This window comes from Misgurnus anguillicaudatus, chromosome 20 (assembly GCF_027580225.2).
Source record: "Misgurnus anguillicaudatus chromosome 20, ASM2758022v2, whole genome shotgun sequence".
Lineage (NCBI taxonomy): Eukaryota > Metazoa > Chordata > Actinopteri > Cypriniformes > Cobitidae > Misgurnus > Misgurnus anguillicaudatus.
This window is the reverse complement of record NC_073356.2, coordinates 31,394,208-31,416,783: the sequence shown is the minus strand read 5'-3', so window position 1 is coordinate 31,416,783 and position 22,576 is coordinate 31,394,208. Positions and strand designations below refer to the sequence as shown.

Sequence of the window (22,576 nt, the reverse complement as noted above, 5' to 3'; positions counted from 1 at the left end):
CGGGTAATGAGAAGCCTTTATAGGCCATCAATTTGGCCTAAAGCAGCTGATATCAAGTACTGATAGGGTTACTCTCTCTTATTTCCTATTAATACTTATTCCCTGTGTCATTTCACTTTATTTATTATGACTCAACTTGTATACTTAAATGTTCTGATATTTGGCTTGATGGCTGCATCTGGTGGAGATTTTGTGTCGGTGGCCCACTTGGAGATCCCTTTACTGATGAAAATGCTGATGTGTCAAATTCTTATTTTCCCCCGCTGTATATATACACACACATTTAGAATTTCCCACAGTTTTTCCCACATGCTTTCCCACATCAAAAACTTTGTTTGTAAAATCTTAAAATATAAAAAATAGCCTGCAGAGATCATCCAAACGAGTGACATTTGCATGTCATGCCATAAAAATTGGCTTTGCTTGTTTCTCATGTATTCTGACTGTTAATGCTTTCTTTCCAAGCATTTTACATAAATACATTCCATGCAAAGTTTTACTTTGCTTCTATTTCAAAGGCACATACATTTGACCCTTCATAACAATGTACACAATTGGTTTCATGTCAGGTTCATGGCTTTATATTATATGCGCAAGTGCTAATGTTTTTAACATGAATGTAAATTGAAAATACATGTGTGCAGTATTTAACTTTGTATGAAATGTCATCTGTAATGTTATAGTGTATCGTCTAGAGAACATTAACTTTAGTTTGAATCATTTGGGAAAATTGTAATAAACGTTGGTCAATTTTTATCTCCAAACAAATGAATGAATTCTTTGTGTTTGAAGTGTTACTCGATTTATCAGCTTTATCATGACTGAGGCATATTGAAACAAGAATGTTTTATCAAGACTGTTTCCTTTCACATAAGTAATTACATTTACGAAAGTGCAAAGCAAATACTGGTAAAGTGTAATATTCAAATCTGAATAATGGCATGTTTTGTCATTTACAGGCATTCATATTGTTGATGAATCATAAGTTGATGATAGAGTATTATAATGTCAATCGGTTAAACATATACTCACCCATAAATGGAATCTAAGAGTAAAAAAAAAGTTTTTTTCATAAGAATGAAAAAAATCTTGACAATGATGAATGAAGCTACACCTAAAATACACGATAATGACATTTGATAACATTCAGTAACTCCAATTATAGGGCAAAACTTGAGGGTTAAATGCAGGTAAGGTTGAACACTTCTTTATCTTTGCAATAACTGCATAACAACATTTTAAACTCTTAAGGTGCCTTTTACAATCAAACACTTTTTTGTTTTGTTAACATTGTATGACGCTAAGCTGGAATTATTATATTTTTTGTGATTTAGAGTGTAGTGTTGTGTTTCAGTTGTATACTATTGTGTCATAGTTTGGATACTAAATGAAAACCATTACTCAGGCTTAGTTTTATAAATCTTCAGTCAACTGAGACATTTAACTAAGAATAGATCACATAAGTGAGGACAGGCCCAACCTAGTTCTAGAGAAAAGCATCCTTAATCTTTCCAAGGATGCCAACATTCCAATGAATTCTGTCTGCACAGTCGACATCTATAAAGACATTTCTAATTTATCAGACAACAAATCCCAGACACCTGACACAGCAACATTACCTCAATAGTGTGAATTTGGCATGGACAACCTATTTGTCTGTTTTTTACTAAATTGAGTAACAAATGTAAATATCAAACTTATTTGACTTATTCCATTGTAGTGTATTAAAAGCAACAATGAAATGGTTCATCCTGTTTTGAAGTATGCAGCATACACTGTATATTGTTTGTTTTTATAAAGCAACTTTGCCGCGAGCCAATGCCACAATGTCAAATGCCAATGCTTGTCTTTAAAAATACCATTATACCACCCAACAAACCTAAACAAACACGGCCATACAAGTGGGTACTGTTATCTTAAAGGACTTCTGTAGAGCTAAGGTGAAGTTTTCTGGCATCCTGCATGCATTTATCTGGAATTACCCACAGTAGATATGAATGCTTGACTTTAGGAATGCTGCTGGGTTACACAGTTAATCTGGTATAGGATGTGATTAACTGATATGTAGTTAAAATTTAATGATATGTTTTTATCACTTGTACTGCATTAAATGTTGTGGTTAAAAATGCAAATGTACTTACTTTTTATGCATTTAGCAATCTCAACATAACCTGTTTTTGCAAAGGTTGGCCAATAGTGAAGTATCTTTACTTAAGTACATTTTTTAATATTATTCCGTGTTTTTCATTGAAAAACTTTTACTTCACTATAAAAGCATTAAAAATAGCACCTTCTTATTTTTAATTAAAAGTAAACTGTCAGAAAAAAAATTCCGAGTTATTTTCAACCCAGCACTCGGGCAAAAAAGGGATGAACCGCCGTTGGGTAAAATTAACCCAGAAAATAGTTGACCCAACAATAGGTTAAAAACAACAACAGCATTTTGGGTCAAAACAATCCACCATAGGTTAAATTCCAACCCAAGGGGCTGGGCTCGTCCCTTTTTGACCCAACGCTGGGTTAAAAAATAACCCAGCATTATTTAGATCCTACCTGTCGCAGGTTCCTTAAAAAGTTTCTAAAATGTAGTATTTAGATTAGGGCTGTCAAAAGATTAATCGCGATTAATCGCATCCAAAATAAAAGTCTGTGGTTACATAACATATGTGTGTTTACTGTGTGTAAATATTATGTATATATAAATACACACACATTCATGTATATATTTAAGAAATATTTGCATTTATATACTGTATATAAATGTATATAATTTATGTTATATAGAAACATAAATATTTTATATATAAATATAACCAATTTTTCTTAAATATATAGATGACTGTGTGTGTTTTTATATATAAATAATAATTATACACACTACACACACATATGTTATGTAAACACAAACTTTTATTTGGGATGCGATTAATCTTTTGACAGCCCTAATTTAGATACATATATGTATACATTTGGCACCAATATATTACCTTTTAAGCAATATGCTCTCTTTAAGACAATAATATGACCTCTTTGGTACCAATATGTACCTCTAAGGTGCTAATATAAACTCTTACAAAGGTGTACTTTTTGAAAGTGACTCATGAAGAACATCTGAGGTCATGTTGTCTTATCTATGGATTTGTATTGTGTACACAATACAACCAATCATAAAATTACATAACCTATAAGCTTAGGTGAAGCTGTGTATTCTCACTATACTTTTAATAAATTTACATTTTGAACATCAGTGCATATGAAAAGCTCATACCAGTTAATTTTGCATGGCATATGATAGAAATGAGTGTTTGTGACCTTCACAATTCTGTACAGTGGTACAAATATATATTTAATAGTTGTAAACTGCATCGTAAAAGTATGTCAACCTAACACGCCATTTTATGAAAATTTCAAAGAATGTGCACAAGCATAGTGTTTAGACAACAAACACTCTTTCAAATTCCCCCATACAAAATATTATTTGTTTTGGAGACATCACATGGTTCTGTCTCATAAACTAATCACTGTTATGTAACTCACATAAGTCACAGCATGATCAGATGTGATATTGATTTTAAAATAATCAGTGAAGATTATGGAAATTGTATGTACATTGTCAAAACAAAAACAATACCACAGTATAGTACGAATTGCACATGTATTATTCATGTAGCAGCCAATGCTGTAATGCATTGCAACGATCAGACGAAATTAAAAAGTTATATAAAAAAAATCAAGTGATTATTTACGTACGCTTAAAACAAGTCAACCATCCAATCTTTCGTTTGTAAAGCCTTTTCAAAGTCCTCTAGTAGGAGCTTTAGCTCAGATGTGGGCGGGTTTAGGGTGGAACTTCCGGAAGTTCCCGCCCCCGCCATATATGGAAAGCAAAGCCTCCGCGCTCATACTGTACACTGTCACAACAAACGCATATAGACAGTCTACATGTGCCTTCAATGAGGTGAGGTGTGACTTTTATATATTATTTCGCGTATGTGTGTTGTGTTTTAAAAGATTTAGGACGATAGAAGATATGTTTTATATTTTAAATATGATTTATCACGCTTCTGCTTTGTGATTCTCGTTTGTCATTGATGTTGTATTAGCATAGACGTAATTTGATTCAGTAACGGTAGTTTGATTTGATTGTTGAACCTGAATAAAGTTGGACAAACGCGCATAAAAGCAATTCTGGGATGAATTTGTATTGCTCTAGCATTTAACGTCACTGTCTGTGAAAGTTAAGAAATTAAGGATAAATGTTTGTATGATAGTCACACCCAGTAAATGTTAGCTGTCATCCATAGATATACAGTGAGTAACACAGACAAATTATAGGGTTTGCGTGAAATTACACTCTTATACATGTGATAATTTTGGCTTTTAGTTTCAAGTGTATATTTTAGGCTTCATGTAAGGCTTTAAATAATGATTGTGATTTTAAGTGAACACTGAAACTTTGTTATGGCCACACACGTGAGATGGTTTATGTGATAATGATTTTAAAAAGCAGCTATATGTCATATAAATATGTGACATAAATATCATATTTGTATTTTTTGTCCATCAACTGGCACTGTGTGAATATATTTGAAATCTATAGATCAGAATATCATTTCTACTGAGCTTCAAAAACCTTTGGTGTACTGTAAACTAATATCATCAAGTTTCAACCACATACTGAAGTCATTACATTATTGTCTGGGTTTGCTTGATCTTGATCTAGTCTTGGCTGATGAAACTTAAAAATGACATTTTCATAGTAAACATTATTAAAAGTGCTGTGTTTTTACTACTGTACAGTACATGACTATGATGTAATCTTAATGTCTTCACAAAATGATCTACTGTATGTATTCACATCTGGTCTGGAAAATGATATATAACATGTTTTAAAAAGTATCTGAATATCATTATGATGTTTTTTTTAATAGATAATTTCCACATGTTGAAGTCAAAAACATCTACACACATTTTCTAACTCATAAGCAGAATAAACAGTTGACACTGTAGGATGCATTATCTGTTATATGTCCCATTGTGAATGGCATTCCCTGAGATTACATGCTGACTCATTCACATCTATTAGATCATGTCTTGGCAAAAATTGCTGCACATTAGTAGTTTCCTGTGAGGATGAGGTCATTTTGTCCTAGATAATAGAAATTAAGTCAGCGGTTACCTCACCCATAACAGACATCAACCAATTTGATAATGCATGAAAGGTGGCTATTCAAAATAAGATGTGCGTATGTGTGAAATCTGCCAGTTATCTGTATCAAGTACACGTGCATTTTTTATAATGTTATATAACATATGAAGAGCTCAGATGCAAAAGTGAATCTGATATGTTTTTTTATAAATGAGCTTTTTTTATCAGACTCTTAATGGATTCTGCCAACAAAGCAGTTTTTCTAAATTACCAGAGGCTGGTATTAAGCGAATTTGAAGTATTTGATGAACGACCATATAATACATGCAAAGAGCATTTGGTTAATATCATTATAACATAAGACAAAGGTGATGTTTAGTGGCTTTTGTATCTGAGCTCCTCACATGTTCCCGACCAGTGAGGCGCATGAGGCCATTTGCGACTCTCAAAATAATCCCGTCTTTCTTTTTCTTGCTTTTCTATGCTTTTGGGATAAAACTTTAAGAGAAACTTAGCTGATAATATTTGATTGAACTTATACTGGACAAGATCAAAAATGTTTTTCGTGTGACATGCTTCAAAGAGCTTTTAAGTTTATTATCATTGAAGAATTATTTGCACACAAACATAAAATATTTTCCCTCTGTAGTGCTTGGCTAAAAACCTTTGATATGCAAAATATTAGGGATTTCGCAACACAGTGGCTTAGGCAAGTGTGCCAGGTACATGAATTGACAGAAGTCTGCAGGCCAAATATGCAATATCATTTGGATTCGTACATGCATATTAAATGATCTGCTTTTGTTGTTATCGAAGTAGTCAATACATAAATGGGTCTTTCATAACCGGTTATTATGTAACATTGGATCGGCATTTTAATTTCACAAGGACTAAACAAGTTCTGCACAAGACAACATTGTATGACAAGATGTTATTATCATTATGAGATGACGTAAAATTAATGATTTAAATGGGACTAAATGTCTTGCACTTTATATGTGTGCTATTGCGTCTGGGTTGTATTGAATTTAATTAAGATATCTTGATCTTAGAACTGTGCTCATGTGCAACCACCCTGTGTAAACTTACGTTTCAGTACACGGGTACACTGTTATACACGTGCATGTGTGCGTGCATGTGTGCAAAGTGATTGACAGCTATTATGCAACCTTGATGCTTAAGTTGTCAGGATTTTAATTTTTAAATGGTACGCTTGAAGCAAATTGACACTTGATCGACACTTGAAACAATGCATTAAAGGTACAAAATGAGCACTTGCAAAGGTCAAAGAGTGGCTTTGTGTTTCATATCTGTACCTAAATGGCACACATTAGGACCTTTTTAAAGTGTACTGCCCCAGTGACAGTTCAGAGGTTTCTCTTAAATTTCTCTTTTTCACATTTAAACTCGGCGTGTACAGCACCTCAGGTGTGATTTAATGGACGCATGGATGCTACTGTACAGGCAGGTTCTGGAATGAAGCCTTGAGGCTGGACTCAAGATAGTTAATGCTATTCGCAGTACTCTTTAAAGCTTCAAAGCGGTAGTGTTTATTAACAGTCATATCGTTAAGTCGACTTGATGTGAATGTTGACATACAGGTATAAGCTAAGCATGTGAACGATGCAGAAAATCTTGGTTGAATGCCTGAAACAACTTGCGCCGAAAATAGTGGCACGCATGTGAACATGAGATGAGAGTCGAAGTTGTTTTTTAAGCAGTTTGATGTTAACACTTCCTTCAAGCCATTTTTAATATGCAACCAATTTTAAAAAACTTTTAGCAAATACGTAAATAATACGTTTGGGTTGGGGATACCTGTTTGTCCCACCAATGGCAGACGAGAGGAATGTTCTGGGTAGAAGTGTTGACATGCACCAATTTTGTGCAACACTTTGCCTTTTAAGGAACTATTTTAAGCTGGTCTGACTCTTAAAAATTATTTAAAAATGGATGTATCCTAATGTTTTCAGATATCCTCTACACAAGTAAATAATATTTGACTGGAATTAAAGGGTGTATCTAAATGATTTAAACATTATGGGGTGGCTTCAGGGATTAGTTTAACCTCCTAAGGGATTAGCTTAAAGGGACACTCCACTTTTTTTGAAAATAGGCTCATTTTACAGCTCCCCTAGAAATAAACTTTTGATTTTTACAGTTTTGGAATCCATTAAGCTGATCTCTGGGTCTGGCGCTACCACTTTTAGCATAGCTTAGCATAATCCATTGAAGCTGATTAGACCATTAGCATCATGCTCAAAAATAACCAAAGAGTTTCGATATTTTTCCTTTTTTAAAACTTGACTTCTGTAGTTTCATCGTGTGCTAAGACGGTCAGAAAATTAAAAGTTGCGATTTGATATTACGCAGTGCCCAAAAATAATCCCCTTGGTAACTTTCAATAGCAGGGGACTATTTTCAGGCACTGCATAATATCACTACGCCTCCTGCAGCCATGTTACGGCAGCAAAGTCCTTGATTATTACGCAAAAATAAGAGTATACTTCCTAACCATATCGATCTAGAAAATCCCAACTTTTAATTTTCCGTCGGTCTTAGTACACGATATAACTACAGAAGAGTCAAGTTTTAAATAGGGAAAAAATCAAAACTCTTTGGTTATTTTTTAGCGCGATGCTAATGGTCTAATCAGATTCTATGGTTTGTGCTAAGCTATGCTAGAAGTGATACCACCAGACCCAGAGATCAGCTGAATGGATTCCAAAACGGTAAAAATGAAATGTTTAACTCTAGGGGAGCTAGAAAATTAGCATATTTTCCAAAAAAGTTAAGTGTCCCTTTGATTTGTCTCTTTTTTCAGATTTCTTTGAGCTATTTGGGGTTAGGAAGAACCAATACATATAATAACCAAATATTTTTCTTTGAACATGAAGCAGTGTAATTGTCCACGTGTGTGTACAACAGGTAGTTACACAAAATTAACTATTATGGTGCAAACAACAAAAAATGTGATGTCCACGTAAGTGGACACACCAGGTCTTAGGAGGTTAAGCCAGGACTATGCCTTAGTTTAATTAGAAAGTATAACTAGTTTTGACAAACATGCATTACTAAAAACATTACTTGTGAGCATTTTGAGGCAAAACAAAGGGCACTGATGTATTTTAAGATATGTCAATGCAAAGTTATTTTCAGTTTGGACAGCTCTTACATTTATTTTAGTCTAGGACTAATCTAATCCCAGTCCGGGAAACCGCCCTTTAAGATTAAAAACAAAGATACGTCAGAGACAGAACTACAAACCTGCATTTGTGAGTAAATGCATATGACATCTTGCTTAAGGGTAACTGTGTTACTTTGCCCATTCAAAACCTGTTGCTGCAGAACAAACAATTAGACCGCATATTATGAAATAAACGCAAAGCAGCGCAATGATTCAGAATAAGCAATGACGACATATATGAAATAGTGCATGAGAGATTGCCAACTTAATGTTATATGGGCGTGCGAGCTGAGATAGAGAACATTAAGTCTTGTATGTAAACTGCATTGGGTGTGGTTGACATTTAGCTGTGGAATGCAAAACAATGCAAGTTTTAATTATTTTCGCAACTTTGTGCCAGACATCTTTTTCATCATTCATACACAAGAGGTTGTCAGCCAAACATTACAGACATAAATCTTAAATCTAATCTTAAAGGGTGACTTCACAGAAACCAAAACGATCAAAAGCACCATTCACTTCCATAGTATTCTTTTTTCTCAGTCAGTGGTGCTTCTGATCAGTTTGGTTACAAACATTCCTTAAAATATTTCCTTTGTGTTCATCAGAACAAATTTAAACAGGTTTGAACAAAACATGACAGTGAATGATGGTTGAACTATCCCTTTAAATAACGTTTAAAGGCAAATTATTAAAAATACTTATTTGCAACACCCTCAATAAATCCAACCTTATTTAAAGGTGCAGTGTGTAAATTTTTGCAGTATCTAGTGGTGAGGTTGCGCATTGCAACCACTGGCTCAGTCCACTGCTCACCCCTCGCTTTTGAAACGCATAGAGAAGCTATGACAAACATGTCATTGTCGAAGACAACTTAGTAAAAAAAAAGTCCGTTAAGGGCTTCTGTAGAAACATGGTGGCACAAAATGGTGACTTCCATGTAAGGGGACCCTTGGTGTATGTACATTAAAACGTCTCATTCTAAGGTAATAAAAACATATCGGTTCATTCTGAAAGGTCTTTATACACCTCTGATCACATATAGTTTTGTATATTTTTGATTTATGTCAAGAGATCCACCTAAAAATTACACACTGCACCTTTAAAAAAAAAATACGAGATCTGTTAAATCATGTTGGTCAGTTATATTTCCTGTGTGTGCTTTTGCTATTTTATAGCTTATGACCATACCAATTTTCTAAAACTAGGACAAATTGCTCAGTTTCCGTGTCGTTTGTAAATCGCTTTAGAAGTGTCAGCTTAATGTCTTAATGTAAATTGTGAAAAAATACTATAATGGTAAATGGATAGGCGGGTCCAAACGTTTAACTGGTAGTTTATGTATTTGAGTGCCATTAAATGTTGGGCTCTGTAGGTACATGTTTTATGTTATGTCAATGTTCATGTCTTGTGTACTGTTCACTAAACCCTGAGTTCTCACGTGTGGTTTGTTGGTGCACAGGTACACCCTCCGGCTGTTGTTCTTCCTTCGATGTCTCTCTTCCCTCTGTTTTGCATGAAGCTTAATGATTTTTTATATTAGCATATGTACACTCTCAGATAAAAGGTACAAAAGCTGTCACTGGGATGGTTCCATTTAAAAAGTTCCTAATATGTACCATTTTGGTACAGATATGTACATTTCAAGTACCTCTAAAGTACCAATATGTACCTTTGAGGTACTAATATACATCTTTTAGGTACAAAGAAATCACCCAGTGACAACTTTTGTACATTCTTTGTACTAGAGTGCATGTACATAAAGCAAATAAACACCTGGCCTTAGTCAAAATCTAAGCTGCCACTGGGACAGTACCCTTTAAAATGGTCCTATATGTATCATTTAGGTACCAATAGTTATTAAAGCGATATTCCACCCAGTTATTAAATCATTATCCCATGATTTACTCACCTTCAAGCAATTCGAGATACATATGTCCATCATCTTTCAGACAAACACATTTGAAAGTTATTTTAGAAAATGTTCTTGCTCTTCCAAGCTTTATAAGTGTAGAAAACAGGGATCAGGGAACAACAACTGAGTTTAAACCCCAAAAAGTGCATTCATCCTTCCCAGAAGTAATCCACATGGCTCCAATGGGTTAGTCTTTTGCGAGTAATCAATGCAATTTAGTAATCATATTTTCATTGTGTCTTTGCTGCGTCTGTGTTGGTTGGGAATTGCGCTCTGTTGCAGCCACAGTTGATTCTGAGGAACTACTTTGTTTGGCGGAAGAGTAATATTTGTACTAATATAATTACAACTTAATTGTGTTTCATTTTATGAAACCCTGCATATGAAGTAACCGTTTTATAAACGCAATGGGCCCCGCGAAGCAGTGGTGTTACAGTGCATTTCGTGCCTAACAACGCCCCTTAGCTGTTATAAAATGCACTGGTGGCCCACTGCTTCTTGGGGCTTATTGCTTTAATAACTGCTTTAATCTGGTAATGGCGCCATCTTGGACTGATGCGATTAAGCGTTCGTTGCCTTGGGTACATTGGGCAGTGACTCTGGTGAATCACATGAATTCAACATGCCGTTGTTACTGGAGGCTAGTTATTTATAAAGTTTAAAATCTGGATATTTTTCTTACAAAATTGCATCAATTACCCACAAAAAGACCTTTATTAACCCTTTGGAGCCCTGTGGATTGCTTCTGTGAGGGATGGATGCACTTTTTTGGGCTTCAAAGTTGTTCCCTGATTCCTGTATCTTGAATTGCTTGTGGGTGATTAAATCATGGGGAAATTTTTATATTTGGCTGGGGTATGCCTTTAATATGTATTGATGTATAAATATAATCTTTTTGGTACCTCTGAGGTACTAATATGAACCTTTTATATGTGCAAAGGTGCACTTTTTGAAAAGATACCGCCCCGAGTGACAAGAGAGGGACTCTTTTTTTCAGTGTACATAACTCATCTTAATTTAAATTGCATGTGCCTTATAAATCTCCAAATATTCACCCACAACCTTGTTTTTACCCAAACGACTGTAAATTCAGACAAAAATTTTAACTAGCAGTAGTGGTAGTAAATCTTTCACTGCTGCTTTACAGAAACACATTCATAACATACCAGGATCTTATTACTGCAGTTATGTCTTTAGTAAACCTGGTCAGCTGAATGTTTATGATCTGTATAGCGTATGATTATAGAGTTGTGCTATGTGTTAATTATGCCTCTGGTATTTCACACATTTAGAGTAAAACCAGACCGCGGTGACCCACTTAAATAAGCAGCAAGGTGTTCAGACACACAAACAGTTATTATCCGCTTAAAAACGTAAACACTTTAAATTGGCTAATATTTTATCGTACATGGCCTTTGTCTCTCACATCTGTCTAGAACACAGGGTTTGTCATCTGTACAAATACGTACATTCTTTATTCTTCACACCCTTCACTGGTATCTAGTGAATCAGCAGTTTGTTTAAGTGATCTCAGTTTTAATCGATATTTATCCATCTGCTGTGTGTGATCACATCTCAGAGGACCAGAGACTTTCCTTCTGTTCTCCTGCATGGACATGTTGATGTCCTGGTTAAAATGGGATTACTTCCTCTGATATATGAAGAACAGATGTTAGTTTGTAGTCTTGCAGGAACTCGTTGATGCATGTAAGCTTAACACTGAATTGTCAGTTTGGTTATATTGGTTGTTATCTGTGATTTTTATTTATATTTGCTTACTTATATTTGTAAAAAAAATATTTTGAAAAGAAAAAAAATATTTGCATGACTAGACTGTTTCCAAAAAGGAGATTTGTACTTTTTAGAACAGCAAAACATTTTCATATTTATATATATATATATATATATATATATAAATATATATATATATATATATATATATATATATATATATATATATATATATATATATATATATATATACATATATATATATATATATATATACATATATATATATATATATATATATATATATATATATATATATATATATATATATATATATATATATATATATATATATATATATATATATATATATATATATATATATATATATAATAATAATAATATAATATTTTTTTTCCTTTTTTTTCCAAACTTATAGGCTATTAATATTTTACAACCTACTATATTTTTATTATAGTTGTATATTATACACCTTATTCATGTTTTTCGACTTTTGCTGACTTTTTTTGTTGCGAATCCAAGGCTGTGGACCCTGCTTTACAAAATCTGCCAAAATGATGAATATTTTTTAAGTTTTATCAAAAATATTTGTATTTATTAGCCTTAAGGAGTCTAAGAGTTTTTTTCACCCCAAAGTTTACATTTTATCATTTACTCACCTTCATGTCTTTCTAACCATGTATGAGTTTCTTTATTATGTTTAACATAAAATATTTTGATAAATTATGGTATAAGCACACAGTTGACGGTACCCATTGACTTCCATAGTATTTGTGTTGCGTGGTTAATATCTTCTTTTGTGTTCAACAGAATAAATAACTTTTTACAGGTTTAAAACAACATGAGGGAGAGTAAATAATACCCAGTTGATTCATTTTGTTTTATGTCTTAGTGTATTTTGTGTGTTTTATGATGTTTGTAGCACTTTGGTCTGCTTATGCAGTTGTAAAGTGCTTTATAAATAAACCAAATTTATGAAATAAATTTTACATAATCTTTCATAGTCTTTTACTGTGCGAATTTTATTGTTGATCGATATGTATAAACTAAAGTCAATGAAGAATTGTTAATGTAAAATGAATGTCCATCTTTTACAAACTCCTCAAGCCTCAGCTGAATTACATAATATTAAGATAATTTGTCTCATTCTGTTTATCTTGTCGTCTGCATTCAGTCTCTTATAATAACCCTTAAGCCAGATTTGTATGTCTTTGAAATAAGGCTTTACACGTGTTTTCATTATGCTTGTTCAATGGAAATTTCACAGTTGTGTTTGTTGTGGAAATTAACGAATAATGGTGCTGCTTGTACTTTTTCTGAGGTTTGGTCTGTTTGGAAAATTGTGTCCCATTTTCTTTAATTATCTGCCCTTCACACCCTGTGTTCTTAGGTCTTATAATTCTTACTTGCTCCACTTTCACAGAGAGACTTCGCAGAGATTCAGTGAATCCACAAGTGGACTGCCTCTGGAAAAGATTATCCAGGTATGCACATTTCCTATTTGCAGACAAAGACAACAGAACAACCATTAATTGGATGGTTATTTAACTAAAGGCACTTTTAAAACAGGTTTTAACTTTTTTCTTTATTTAAAACATTTTTTTGTCCTCATAATTTAATTTAGCTATATTTTCTTTTATGTACAGTAGTGGTCAAACATTAAGAAACACTTGACTCTAATGTTTCCTATGATTTTAAAAATCTTTTAATCTAAAAGTGTATACTGAAATGTTTAAAATTACTTAGACAAAAATATAGGTTTGCCAATTTCATTAGAAAACTAACATTTTAATTAAAAATATTTTAACATTTGTTGTGCGAATGCTATTAATACATTTAAAAAAAACTATTTTATACAACAATTTAATATTACAACTATAATTTTGTTTAATGTAAATTCTATGAAAAACAACTTGCCACACTGAAATAAACTTCAACCGTGGACACGGTTTCACATGATTGAATTAAGTTTTCTTAAAATTATATTAAGATGACTGGTAATTTAATTTTAAGAAAACTTGATTCAATCATGTTGAACCAATGTCCATAATTAAATTACGTAGATCCAACAAGTTTTTTATTTTATTTTAAGAAAACTTAATTCAATCATGTGCAACCAGTGTTTTTCTCAGTGCACTAATTTGTTTCTTTCATGTTACAAAGAAACAGTTTTTAGTATTTAAAGCATATTTTAGATTAAATCTGTGACATTTCACTGTAATAATATTAATTATTATTATTATTTTATATTTATTTTATTATTATTTTACATATATATATAATCATAATTGTGAACAGAATATTTTATATAATATTTTTATAAATGCTAGTTATAAAATGACCCTGAGCAAGACGTTGTCATTAGACATTAGACAAATTGTTGTTAGTGTGTGCGAGTGTTAAAAGTTTCTCAGTTGTAGTTAAAGAAACACAATTATTATACATGTTTACTATCCTTATTATGTGTTTGTAATCTTGCTTCTGTCATTTCACAGCCAAACCAGACACGGACACATCTGAGAATCAGCTGAGAGGATTAAGGTAAATTTTATGATGTAATATTATAGACGAAGTGTGCAAGTGTATTATTGTTATGTAACCATCTGACTGTGTTGTAGGTGAAGCGTGTAAAGATGGAGGATGTGCAGGAGGTCAGTATTCACTTTTCAAATGACCAAAAGTGTATATTTGTTTGTTGGTTTGTTTGTAACCATCATGTGTTTGTCTGCAGGTACGATACTGCCTGAAGACGCTGAGAGAGCAAATGGCAGCCAGACAAAACAATAATAACAATGAGCAGGTACATTTACATTTGTGCTTTTAAAATGTCAACAATTTAAGGAAAACAGCATTAGTTTGATGAAATAGGTGACATAATAAACATGTTCATATTTAACCCCAAAATATTAATAATGTTAAAATGTAAATTCTTTGATGATATTGGAAAACGTTTCGTTTCCCTCGTATAAATTATAATTTACTAGACATTTTAATGTCTTAATTGCTGCTGGGAAGGCTTTGCTATTCAAAATACTTGTCAAAATGATCCCACATCATTTGTAAAACAAGCTGTTTTTTGCCCTAGTTCCCATCCAACGGCCACAAAATCGACACTATCATCAGTAAAGGTCACGGCACCAATGGTTTTGTGAATGGAACGCTCTCTAAATATCAGGTGAATTATTTGTCACATCATTTCAATAAAAACATTAAAAAAACACACCTATTTACCAAGAATGCATAGGCTGGTCACACACGCAAACAAACAGAGACACTCCTATTGCATTGAATTTTCAATTTTTCAGACAAATAAATGCAGAGCTGCCATTAGGCTCAATTTATATCTCAAACTTAACAATCCTCACGCAACAAAACCTTTCAAACAAAAATGAATAATCTTCCAGTGTGAAAAGGCTGGAAAGCTCTCTCATAAAGAGGAAGGATAGGTGTGTAGACTTTTAGAGACAGTTATACATTAGTCTTTGTGCAGTAATACAATGATGTTCATGCAGACAAACTGGCAGCACGGTATTGTTTTATCGTTTGCAAATCGTGGGATTTGGGAGCGTGTGCAATTTACCGTTTTGCTCTTGCATGTAAAAAGTCACACCCATCAATTCCTTTGGGAGCAGCACTTGCCAAATTTGTAAACAAACCGCAGTTTCTCCTGGCTTCTGCAACACACCTACAGAGTCTGTCACGCGTACAATTTTTATCCAACATGAGTAATGAGAATATTTTAAGTCTGTAATTCAGATTCAGTCATGTAATAGGATTTTAACTAAAACACGTCCACGTCATGTGTCTCATTACATGGAGCTGTTATCATATTCTCATTTTGCTAATTCTCCAACATTCCCACGGCCAGGAAGGTGAAGACAACTGTTTTGCCCTGAAAGAGGCCATCCAACATCTGTGCGCTCGTCTGCAGGAGATGGAACAAAGACATCAGAAAGAGAAAACGAGATTGGAGGTTAGACCACACAAATAAAAACTTGTACACAAATAAAAATCGAAATTTGTATTGTTTAACTAAACTTCTTACTCTTTCAAACTTTTTTTAGGCGGAAAACAGTGCATTACAGCGGCATTGTGTAGAAGAGCATAACCATCGCGTGCAAAAGGCCGAGACGAGAGCAGAAGAACAGAGCCGAAAGATGGAAGTGATGCAGAAGCACACCAGTGCCTTGGAGCTGGAAAACCTCAAGCTACGGGAAAAGTTGGCTGCTAGTGAATTAAAAAATCAGGAGGGAATAAAAAACAGGTGAACAAATCAATATTATTGTCAGGTTAATATTCACTGCAGGGCTTGATGCTGCCCTAAATACCTAATTTGGTTTTTACGAATGTAATTAGGTACATGTTCTCATATGTTTGACTGCGTTCCCTTGGCTACGTTTAATGTTTCTCAGTCTGCAATCTTGGTAACCAACCGGTTGTTTTAGTTGTAACCACGTCAGTCGTCTTGCATTGCTGTGGTAACACGTTTCTTAAAGCAACGCCTCTTAATAATACATAGATTTTGGCTGAATATGACTCATATGTGCATGTTAAAAGTAGACTCACCCCTATTGTTGCTAATGCACTTATCAGCAGCATTTATTTTGGTTGTAAATGCCACATGCAGACTTTGCAAGATTTTTTTTTTAACTAAGCAAAAACTTTTTTTATTTTTTATACAGTAGTGCCTTAAAGGGGTCATATTATGAGATTTTTTTAAGATGTAAAATAAATCTTTGGTGTCCTCAGAGTGCGTATGTGAAGTTTTAGCTAAAAGTACTCCACAGATAATTAATTACAGCATGTTAAAATTGCTAATTTGTAGGCCTGAGCAAAAGTGTGCCGTTTTTGGGTGTGTCCTTTAAAATGCAAATGAGTTTATGAAATGTAAACACTGATCACAATGATGGTGGTTTGTTGTAATAGAAACTCAATTGTGCTGTCAATTATTTTCTCTCTCTCTCTCTTTGCACTAAATAGCAGTGCTGTGATTGGATAGTGCAGATAAAGGGCGCAGTATTATTGTAATTTGTCTGCTACCTACCTCACAAAACAGGCGAAATCTGAACGACCTCTTTTTTCACACGCCTGCAGAAAATGGCTTACCCAAACAAAGTTACTGGGTTGATCTGTATCACATTTTCTAGGTTGATAGAAGCACTGAAGACACAATTATAGCACTTAAACATGGAAAAAGTCTGATTTTCACACTATGACCCCTTTAAGATATTTAATAACAAATATTTACATATGAAGAGTTTCATTGCAAAACGAGATAACTCCAATTCCAATTAATATCAATTCAACTGCAGTTGGTTTGTTTTGTTTTAAACCTTCATAACTTAAAAAATACAGCTAAGTAGCACCATAAAACAAAATAATAACATGATAACATAATAATAAACATGTTTTGAATTTTTTTTTTTTAAATTGAGTTTTGCAACGAAACTCTTCATATATTCTACAAGTCATATAAGTCGATTACTAAAGGTACTAACGTGTGTTTAAAAGTTTAAGGGGTGGACAGAGATTAGCTTAAGCCAGGACTAGGCCTTAGTTTAATTCAGAAATATAACTAGTTTTAAAAAACATTCCTTACTAAAAACATTACTTGTGTGCATTTTGATGCAAAGATGTATTTTAAGTATAGGGCTGTCAAAAGATTAATCACGATTAATCGCATACAAAATAAAAGTTTGTGTTTGCATAATATATATGTGTGTGATATGTGTGTGTGTGTGTGTGTGTGTGTGTGTGTGTGTGTAACTATTATGTATATGAATACACACACACACACACACACACACACACACACACACACACACACACACACACACACACACACACACACACACACAAACATATAAGAAAAAAATAATATATAAATTTTTATATATAATTTTAATTATATCAATATCCATACATATACATGTTTCTAAAATGCATCCATGTGTGTTTATTTATATATTATTACACACAGTGCACACACATATATTATGCAAACACAAAGTTTTGTTTTGTGTGTGATTAGGTGTGATTAATCTTTTGAGAGCCCAAATTTTTAGATATGTCAGTGCAAGTTGTTTTCAGTTTGGACAGCTCTTAAATTTATTTTAGTCTAGAACTACTCTAATCCCTCTCCGGGAAACCGCCCCTATATGTTTGTATACCTTTAAGTGATGGTGTTTTAGCATGCTTGGCACATTTTTTACGTCTCAACCACAAGAGCTTTGCAACTCAATTAAAAGGTTCATACACAGATAAAACAAAAGACTGTCATCTATGAAAGGCAACACATGAACCAACGTTATGTAAAAAATTATTTTGGTAATTAAATCCTTATTTGGACTTCTGCAATACAACTTTTAAGAACATAATATGAATATATCTCTGTAGTAAGTATCAAGTTGCAAAAAGTATAAATGCATGACAAAAGTGTAGGTTTTAAAGCACTGCAGAATGTGTTATTAAAAGTGTATTTTGTAAGTGCGTGCATGCGTTTTACCTTTGTAAACGTCAGGTTTTGTGTACTGCAGGTGTGCGCAGCTGGAGGAGGAGCTGGCGACTGTAAAGAAGAAAAACCATAACTTAAATGACATGGTCCAAAGTATACAGAAGAAAATCAGACACATGATTGAACAGGTGCAAAATTACCTACACACACACACGCACGCACGCGCGCGCGCGCACGCACACACACACACACACACACACACACACACACACACACACACACACACACATTCTGAGTATTCTGAGTAACAACCATTCATAATCAGAGTCAGATTAGTGTTCAACAATAAAGATTAAGTTCAACAGAAGGGATTGGTGACATCATCGGGTGAATGCTGTGTTACACGTGAATTTAGATAAATGCATTTGGAAAAGTTATTGCAATAATAATAACATGCACCAATAAATCGTTAACAATAGTAATGGAGCCCACAGGCTGTTTCCTTAGTATAGAGAATGAATGTTGACTAAAGAAACATGCTAATAAAGAATAAAGAGGGAAGGAAAGGATGAAAGATGATCATGCATGCCCTTAGATCGGATTAATAAAAAACAAAGCAGGTTGTTATGTGGAGTGTGTGGAAGTGAAACTTAAACTCTATTATAAATAAAAGATGCAGTCATTTCCCTGTCGACCAACCGCCATGCGTTGGCTCTCATGTTACACATAACCACTACATCAAAGCACACTAATACTGCAAGTGCATGACAAGCATTGCATGCTTTAAGACTTCCCTTATAATTTTAAATGGACAGCAGATATAAAACATATATAGTATTTTATTAGTGTTAATATGGCATAAAAGTATTGGTATATTGTGGCATAATAAAGATTAAAGTAATATTCATAGAAAATTATACTTGGTTGTGATTGGTTGTAATATATTTTTGCAAGCCATTGAGGATGTTTTGAAATTTTATTTCAGTGGTGAATAATTTATTACAACCTAAAATAGATGCATTTAAGAATGATGTGTTCTTACTATTATAAATTTGTGTGATTAAATATATTGGTACGTGTGTGTTAACAGGTGCAAAATTCACGAACCATTATGGAACAGAGAGACAGAGAAGTCAGAGACCTTATGGAGAAAGTGTCGTTTCTTGAAGCTGAGGTAAGTGCCTATATTATTTGAGATTTTTTGTCTTTATTAATTTATTTAATGTTACGTGTTACTGTAAAATATCATATTATTTCTGCAGAACAGAGAGATGCATGATCGGATGGAGTATCTTAACAGTCAAGTGCCTTATGACTCAGACACAGGATCCAAGGTTGTCTACAGGTGTGGCTTTATCTGTCTAATGGTTATGTAGCCTAATAAAACCAGATATGTTGTATTTATTTATGTTAATTAAGCTCATACTGGTGTAACATCCAGTCTCGGTAGTTGTTCATTACATCTAGCTTGTCAGCTATAGGGTTAAATCTATGAAATAGGAGAAATGTTACAAATAAAAATGTTTGAATAATGTGTTCTATGGGGAACAAATATTATGCTGTTGAAAATATTTAAAGGTGCAGTGTGTAATTTTTAGAAGGATCTCTTGTCAGAGATGCAAAATAATATACAAAACTTTATTATCAATGGTGTATAAAGATCTTTCATAATGAACCGTTATGTTTTTATTACTTTAGAATGAGACGTTTTTATGTACATACACAGAGGGTCCCCTTACATGGAAGTCGCCATTTTGTGCCGCTATGTTTTTACAGAAGTTCTTAACGGACAAACTTTTTTACTAAGTTGTCTCTGGCGATGACATGTTTGTCCGGTGGCGGCTACCGTAGCTTTTCTATGTGTTTCAAAGCGCGGGGTGAGCAGTGGACTGAGCATTTGGTTGCAATTCGCAACCTCACCACTAGATGCCACTAAAATTTACACACTGCACCTTTAATGCAAAATGTATGGTTTGAAAAATGTCACTGTGTGTTTAAAAAGGTATTTCTTATTTTGTATTATAGCAAACCTCTGATACCAACAAGCCCAAGAAACAAGTCTTTCCCACTCATTAAAGTCATTGAGATCAAGTCTTAAATCAAACAAACTGATGGAAGAGGGCAACAGTGAGCGAGAAACATCCTTGTGAAAGAAGCAACAAATATAAGTGCATTTAAAAACATCCTTTGAGCACATATACAAGTAGCATTTTAGCTTTTTAATGTATATAATGATCTGTATATAGAACTGTGTTCTCTATTTTACTTGAAATGCATTATGTTATGTATATTAGCTTTGTAAATTATTTTCAGGCCAGCTGTATTTTTTTATGTTGCATCTGGTTTAGCGAATACTGTTGGTGGTGAAATTCATTAAAGTACATGTTTCTTCAAGATCTGACAATATTTCTGTTTTAACATGTATTGTACATGATGATATAACTAAACCTTTGACTGATCCAGTAGTTTTTTTTTTGACTGACAGTTTATTTCATTAATGCGATGAAGCTGGAATCAAGTTATCTATCTCAGACATAATATTTAAGTCCAACATAAACTATTTTCAGTGCTGTTTTTCAGATTTGTATATTTGTTATAACTTGCAAAGCTGTTTTTTTTTCAATTTGGCAACTGTATTTGTATTGTATTAACACTCGTGGTGTTGTGAAGAACTATTGTATTTGTTACTGTATTGAGTGCAGGACTTTACCATCTCTTAATAAATGTGAAAAAATGTGTTCTTGTAGATGGAATTGTAGCACTTTCCCACTGTATCTTAAGATAAATCCTAATAAAAAAAGTATTTAAGCTCACAATACATGTAAGACAATGTCACTTATATATTATCTTTTATAAGAAGAAATAAAATTTTTGGTGCAAATAATCACGAATAATAATATATAAATAAATAATATACTTACATCTCAGAGGCATACTCTAATTTTAACTTTAATTCGTGCACATTTTAATTTTAAGTATATACCAATACAATATTATTTACTAAATACTTTTTTGTATGGTACACATAAACTTATTTAATATGGCAGGCCTGCCAATTAGCCTATACTTGTTTGGTATAATATTCGCTTACAGGAAAGTGCAAGAGCTATAATAAATTTTTATTTTGTTTATACTAACCCAGAATTAAATGCATAGTTTAATTTAAAAATCATGGATATTAATCTCCTATTTCACTGACATCTGACATTGGGTTATGAGGTCTGGCTCATGGTTATTCTTTTAAATCATTAACATTTCTTTGTGCACAAGGGTACTAAAAATGATCTTCACGTGCTATATTGTTTAGATCCATATATTTAAAGCAGACGTAGATGACCACATACATTTTGTTATACGTTGTTTATGCACCCATTCGATGCACACACAAATGCAAAGAAAAAATCAACAGCGTACTGGCGACATCTAGTGATCTGAATGTGAACTAGTTTTCATTGATACCAATTTGTTTCACATTTTAAAAAATATGATCACTGCTTGAATGAAGCACTTTTAAAATTATAGGTTAAAATGCTTCAAGGTCAATGTATGTACATGCACCAAATATTTTCTATATTACTTACGTTTTTCTATATATTTTACCGGTATAGCCAATAGATAAAATGCTATAGATTTATAAAAACAATTTGTTACAGTGACTGGCAGCAATTGTAACACTTACAAACAATATTCACAATTCAATATTAATACCCTAATATGGTACAAATTATTTAGCTGTTTGTGATAATATCTATTTAATGTATAGTTTACGCCCTATACAACAATTGTTTTCAAATATAATTGTAAATCTATTTTTTAAAAATGGCCCAAAAAATATATGTGCTGAAATATATTTTGAAATGTTTACAAAAATTTATATTTCACCAATATATTTTTTGGTAAATTTTTGTATATTTTGAAATATAGTACAATAATTCTATATAATTCTATATATTTTAAACCATTTATAATTCCATCGCATTGAAAAAAATATTTGTATGTTATTCTGGCAAAGAATATATATATATATATAATATATATAATTTTTTGCCGTATATGTTGTAAAAAACTAAATATACTTTTCAAATTCAAAAATATATTTAATTAAGCTTTACTTTCTAC

The 22,576-nt window shown here is 32.9% G+C and overlaps 1 protein-coding gene across 2 annotated transcripts; it reads left to right on the top strand.

Annotated features, from left to right (window-relative positions):
• The first annotated feature begins 3,874 nt into the window (after positions 1 to 3,874).
• tuft1b (tuftelin 1b) lies at positions 3,875 to 21,193 on the top strand. 2 transcript variants are annotated; one of them, XM_055220904.2, is made up of 12 exons: positions 3,875 to 3,958; positions 13,427 to 13,487; positions 14,499 to 14,544; positions 14,622 to 14,654; positions 14,735 to 14,803; positions 15,089 to 15,178; positions 15,872 to 15,976; positions 16,068 to 16,267; positions 18,540 to 18,645; positions 19,548 to 19,631; positions 19,720 to 19,802; positions 20,483 to 21,193. In XM_055220904.2, the coding sequence occupies exons 4-12, from the start codon at positions 14,637 to 14,639 to the stop codon at positions 20,553 to 20,555; spliced, it is 828 nt and encodes a 275-aa protein (XP_055076879.1). In that variant the 5' UTR covers positions 3,875 to 3,958; positions 13,427 to 13,487; positions 14,499 to 14,544; positions 14,622 to 14,636; the 3' UTR covers positions 20,556 to 21,193. The 2 variants fall into 2 exon arrangements, with proteins under 2 accessions (XP_055076879.1, XP_055076880.1); XM_055220905.2 differs by lacking the exon at positions 3,875 to 3,958 and adding an exon at positions 11,810 to 11,958.
• Positions 21,194 to 22,576: the final 1,383 nt, after the last annotated feature.

What these genes read in the sequence shown, in the direction of transcription:
- tuft1b (XM_055220904.2), top strand. An exon ending in ACAATAATAACAATGAGCAG is followed by an intron (nt 14,804 to 15,088) that starts GTACATTTACAT and finishes TTTTTGCCCTAG; the next exon opens with TTCCCATCCAACGGCCACAA. An exon ending in TGTCGTTTCTTGAAGCTGAG is followed by an intron (nt 19,632 to 19,719) that starts GTAAGTGCCTAT and finishes TTATTTCTGCAG; the next exon opens with AACAGAGAGATGCATGATCG.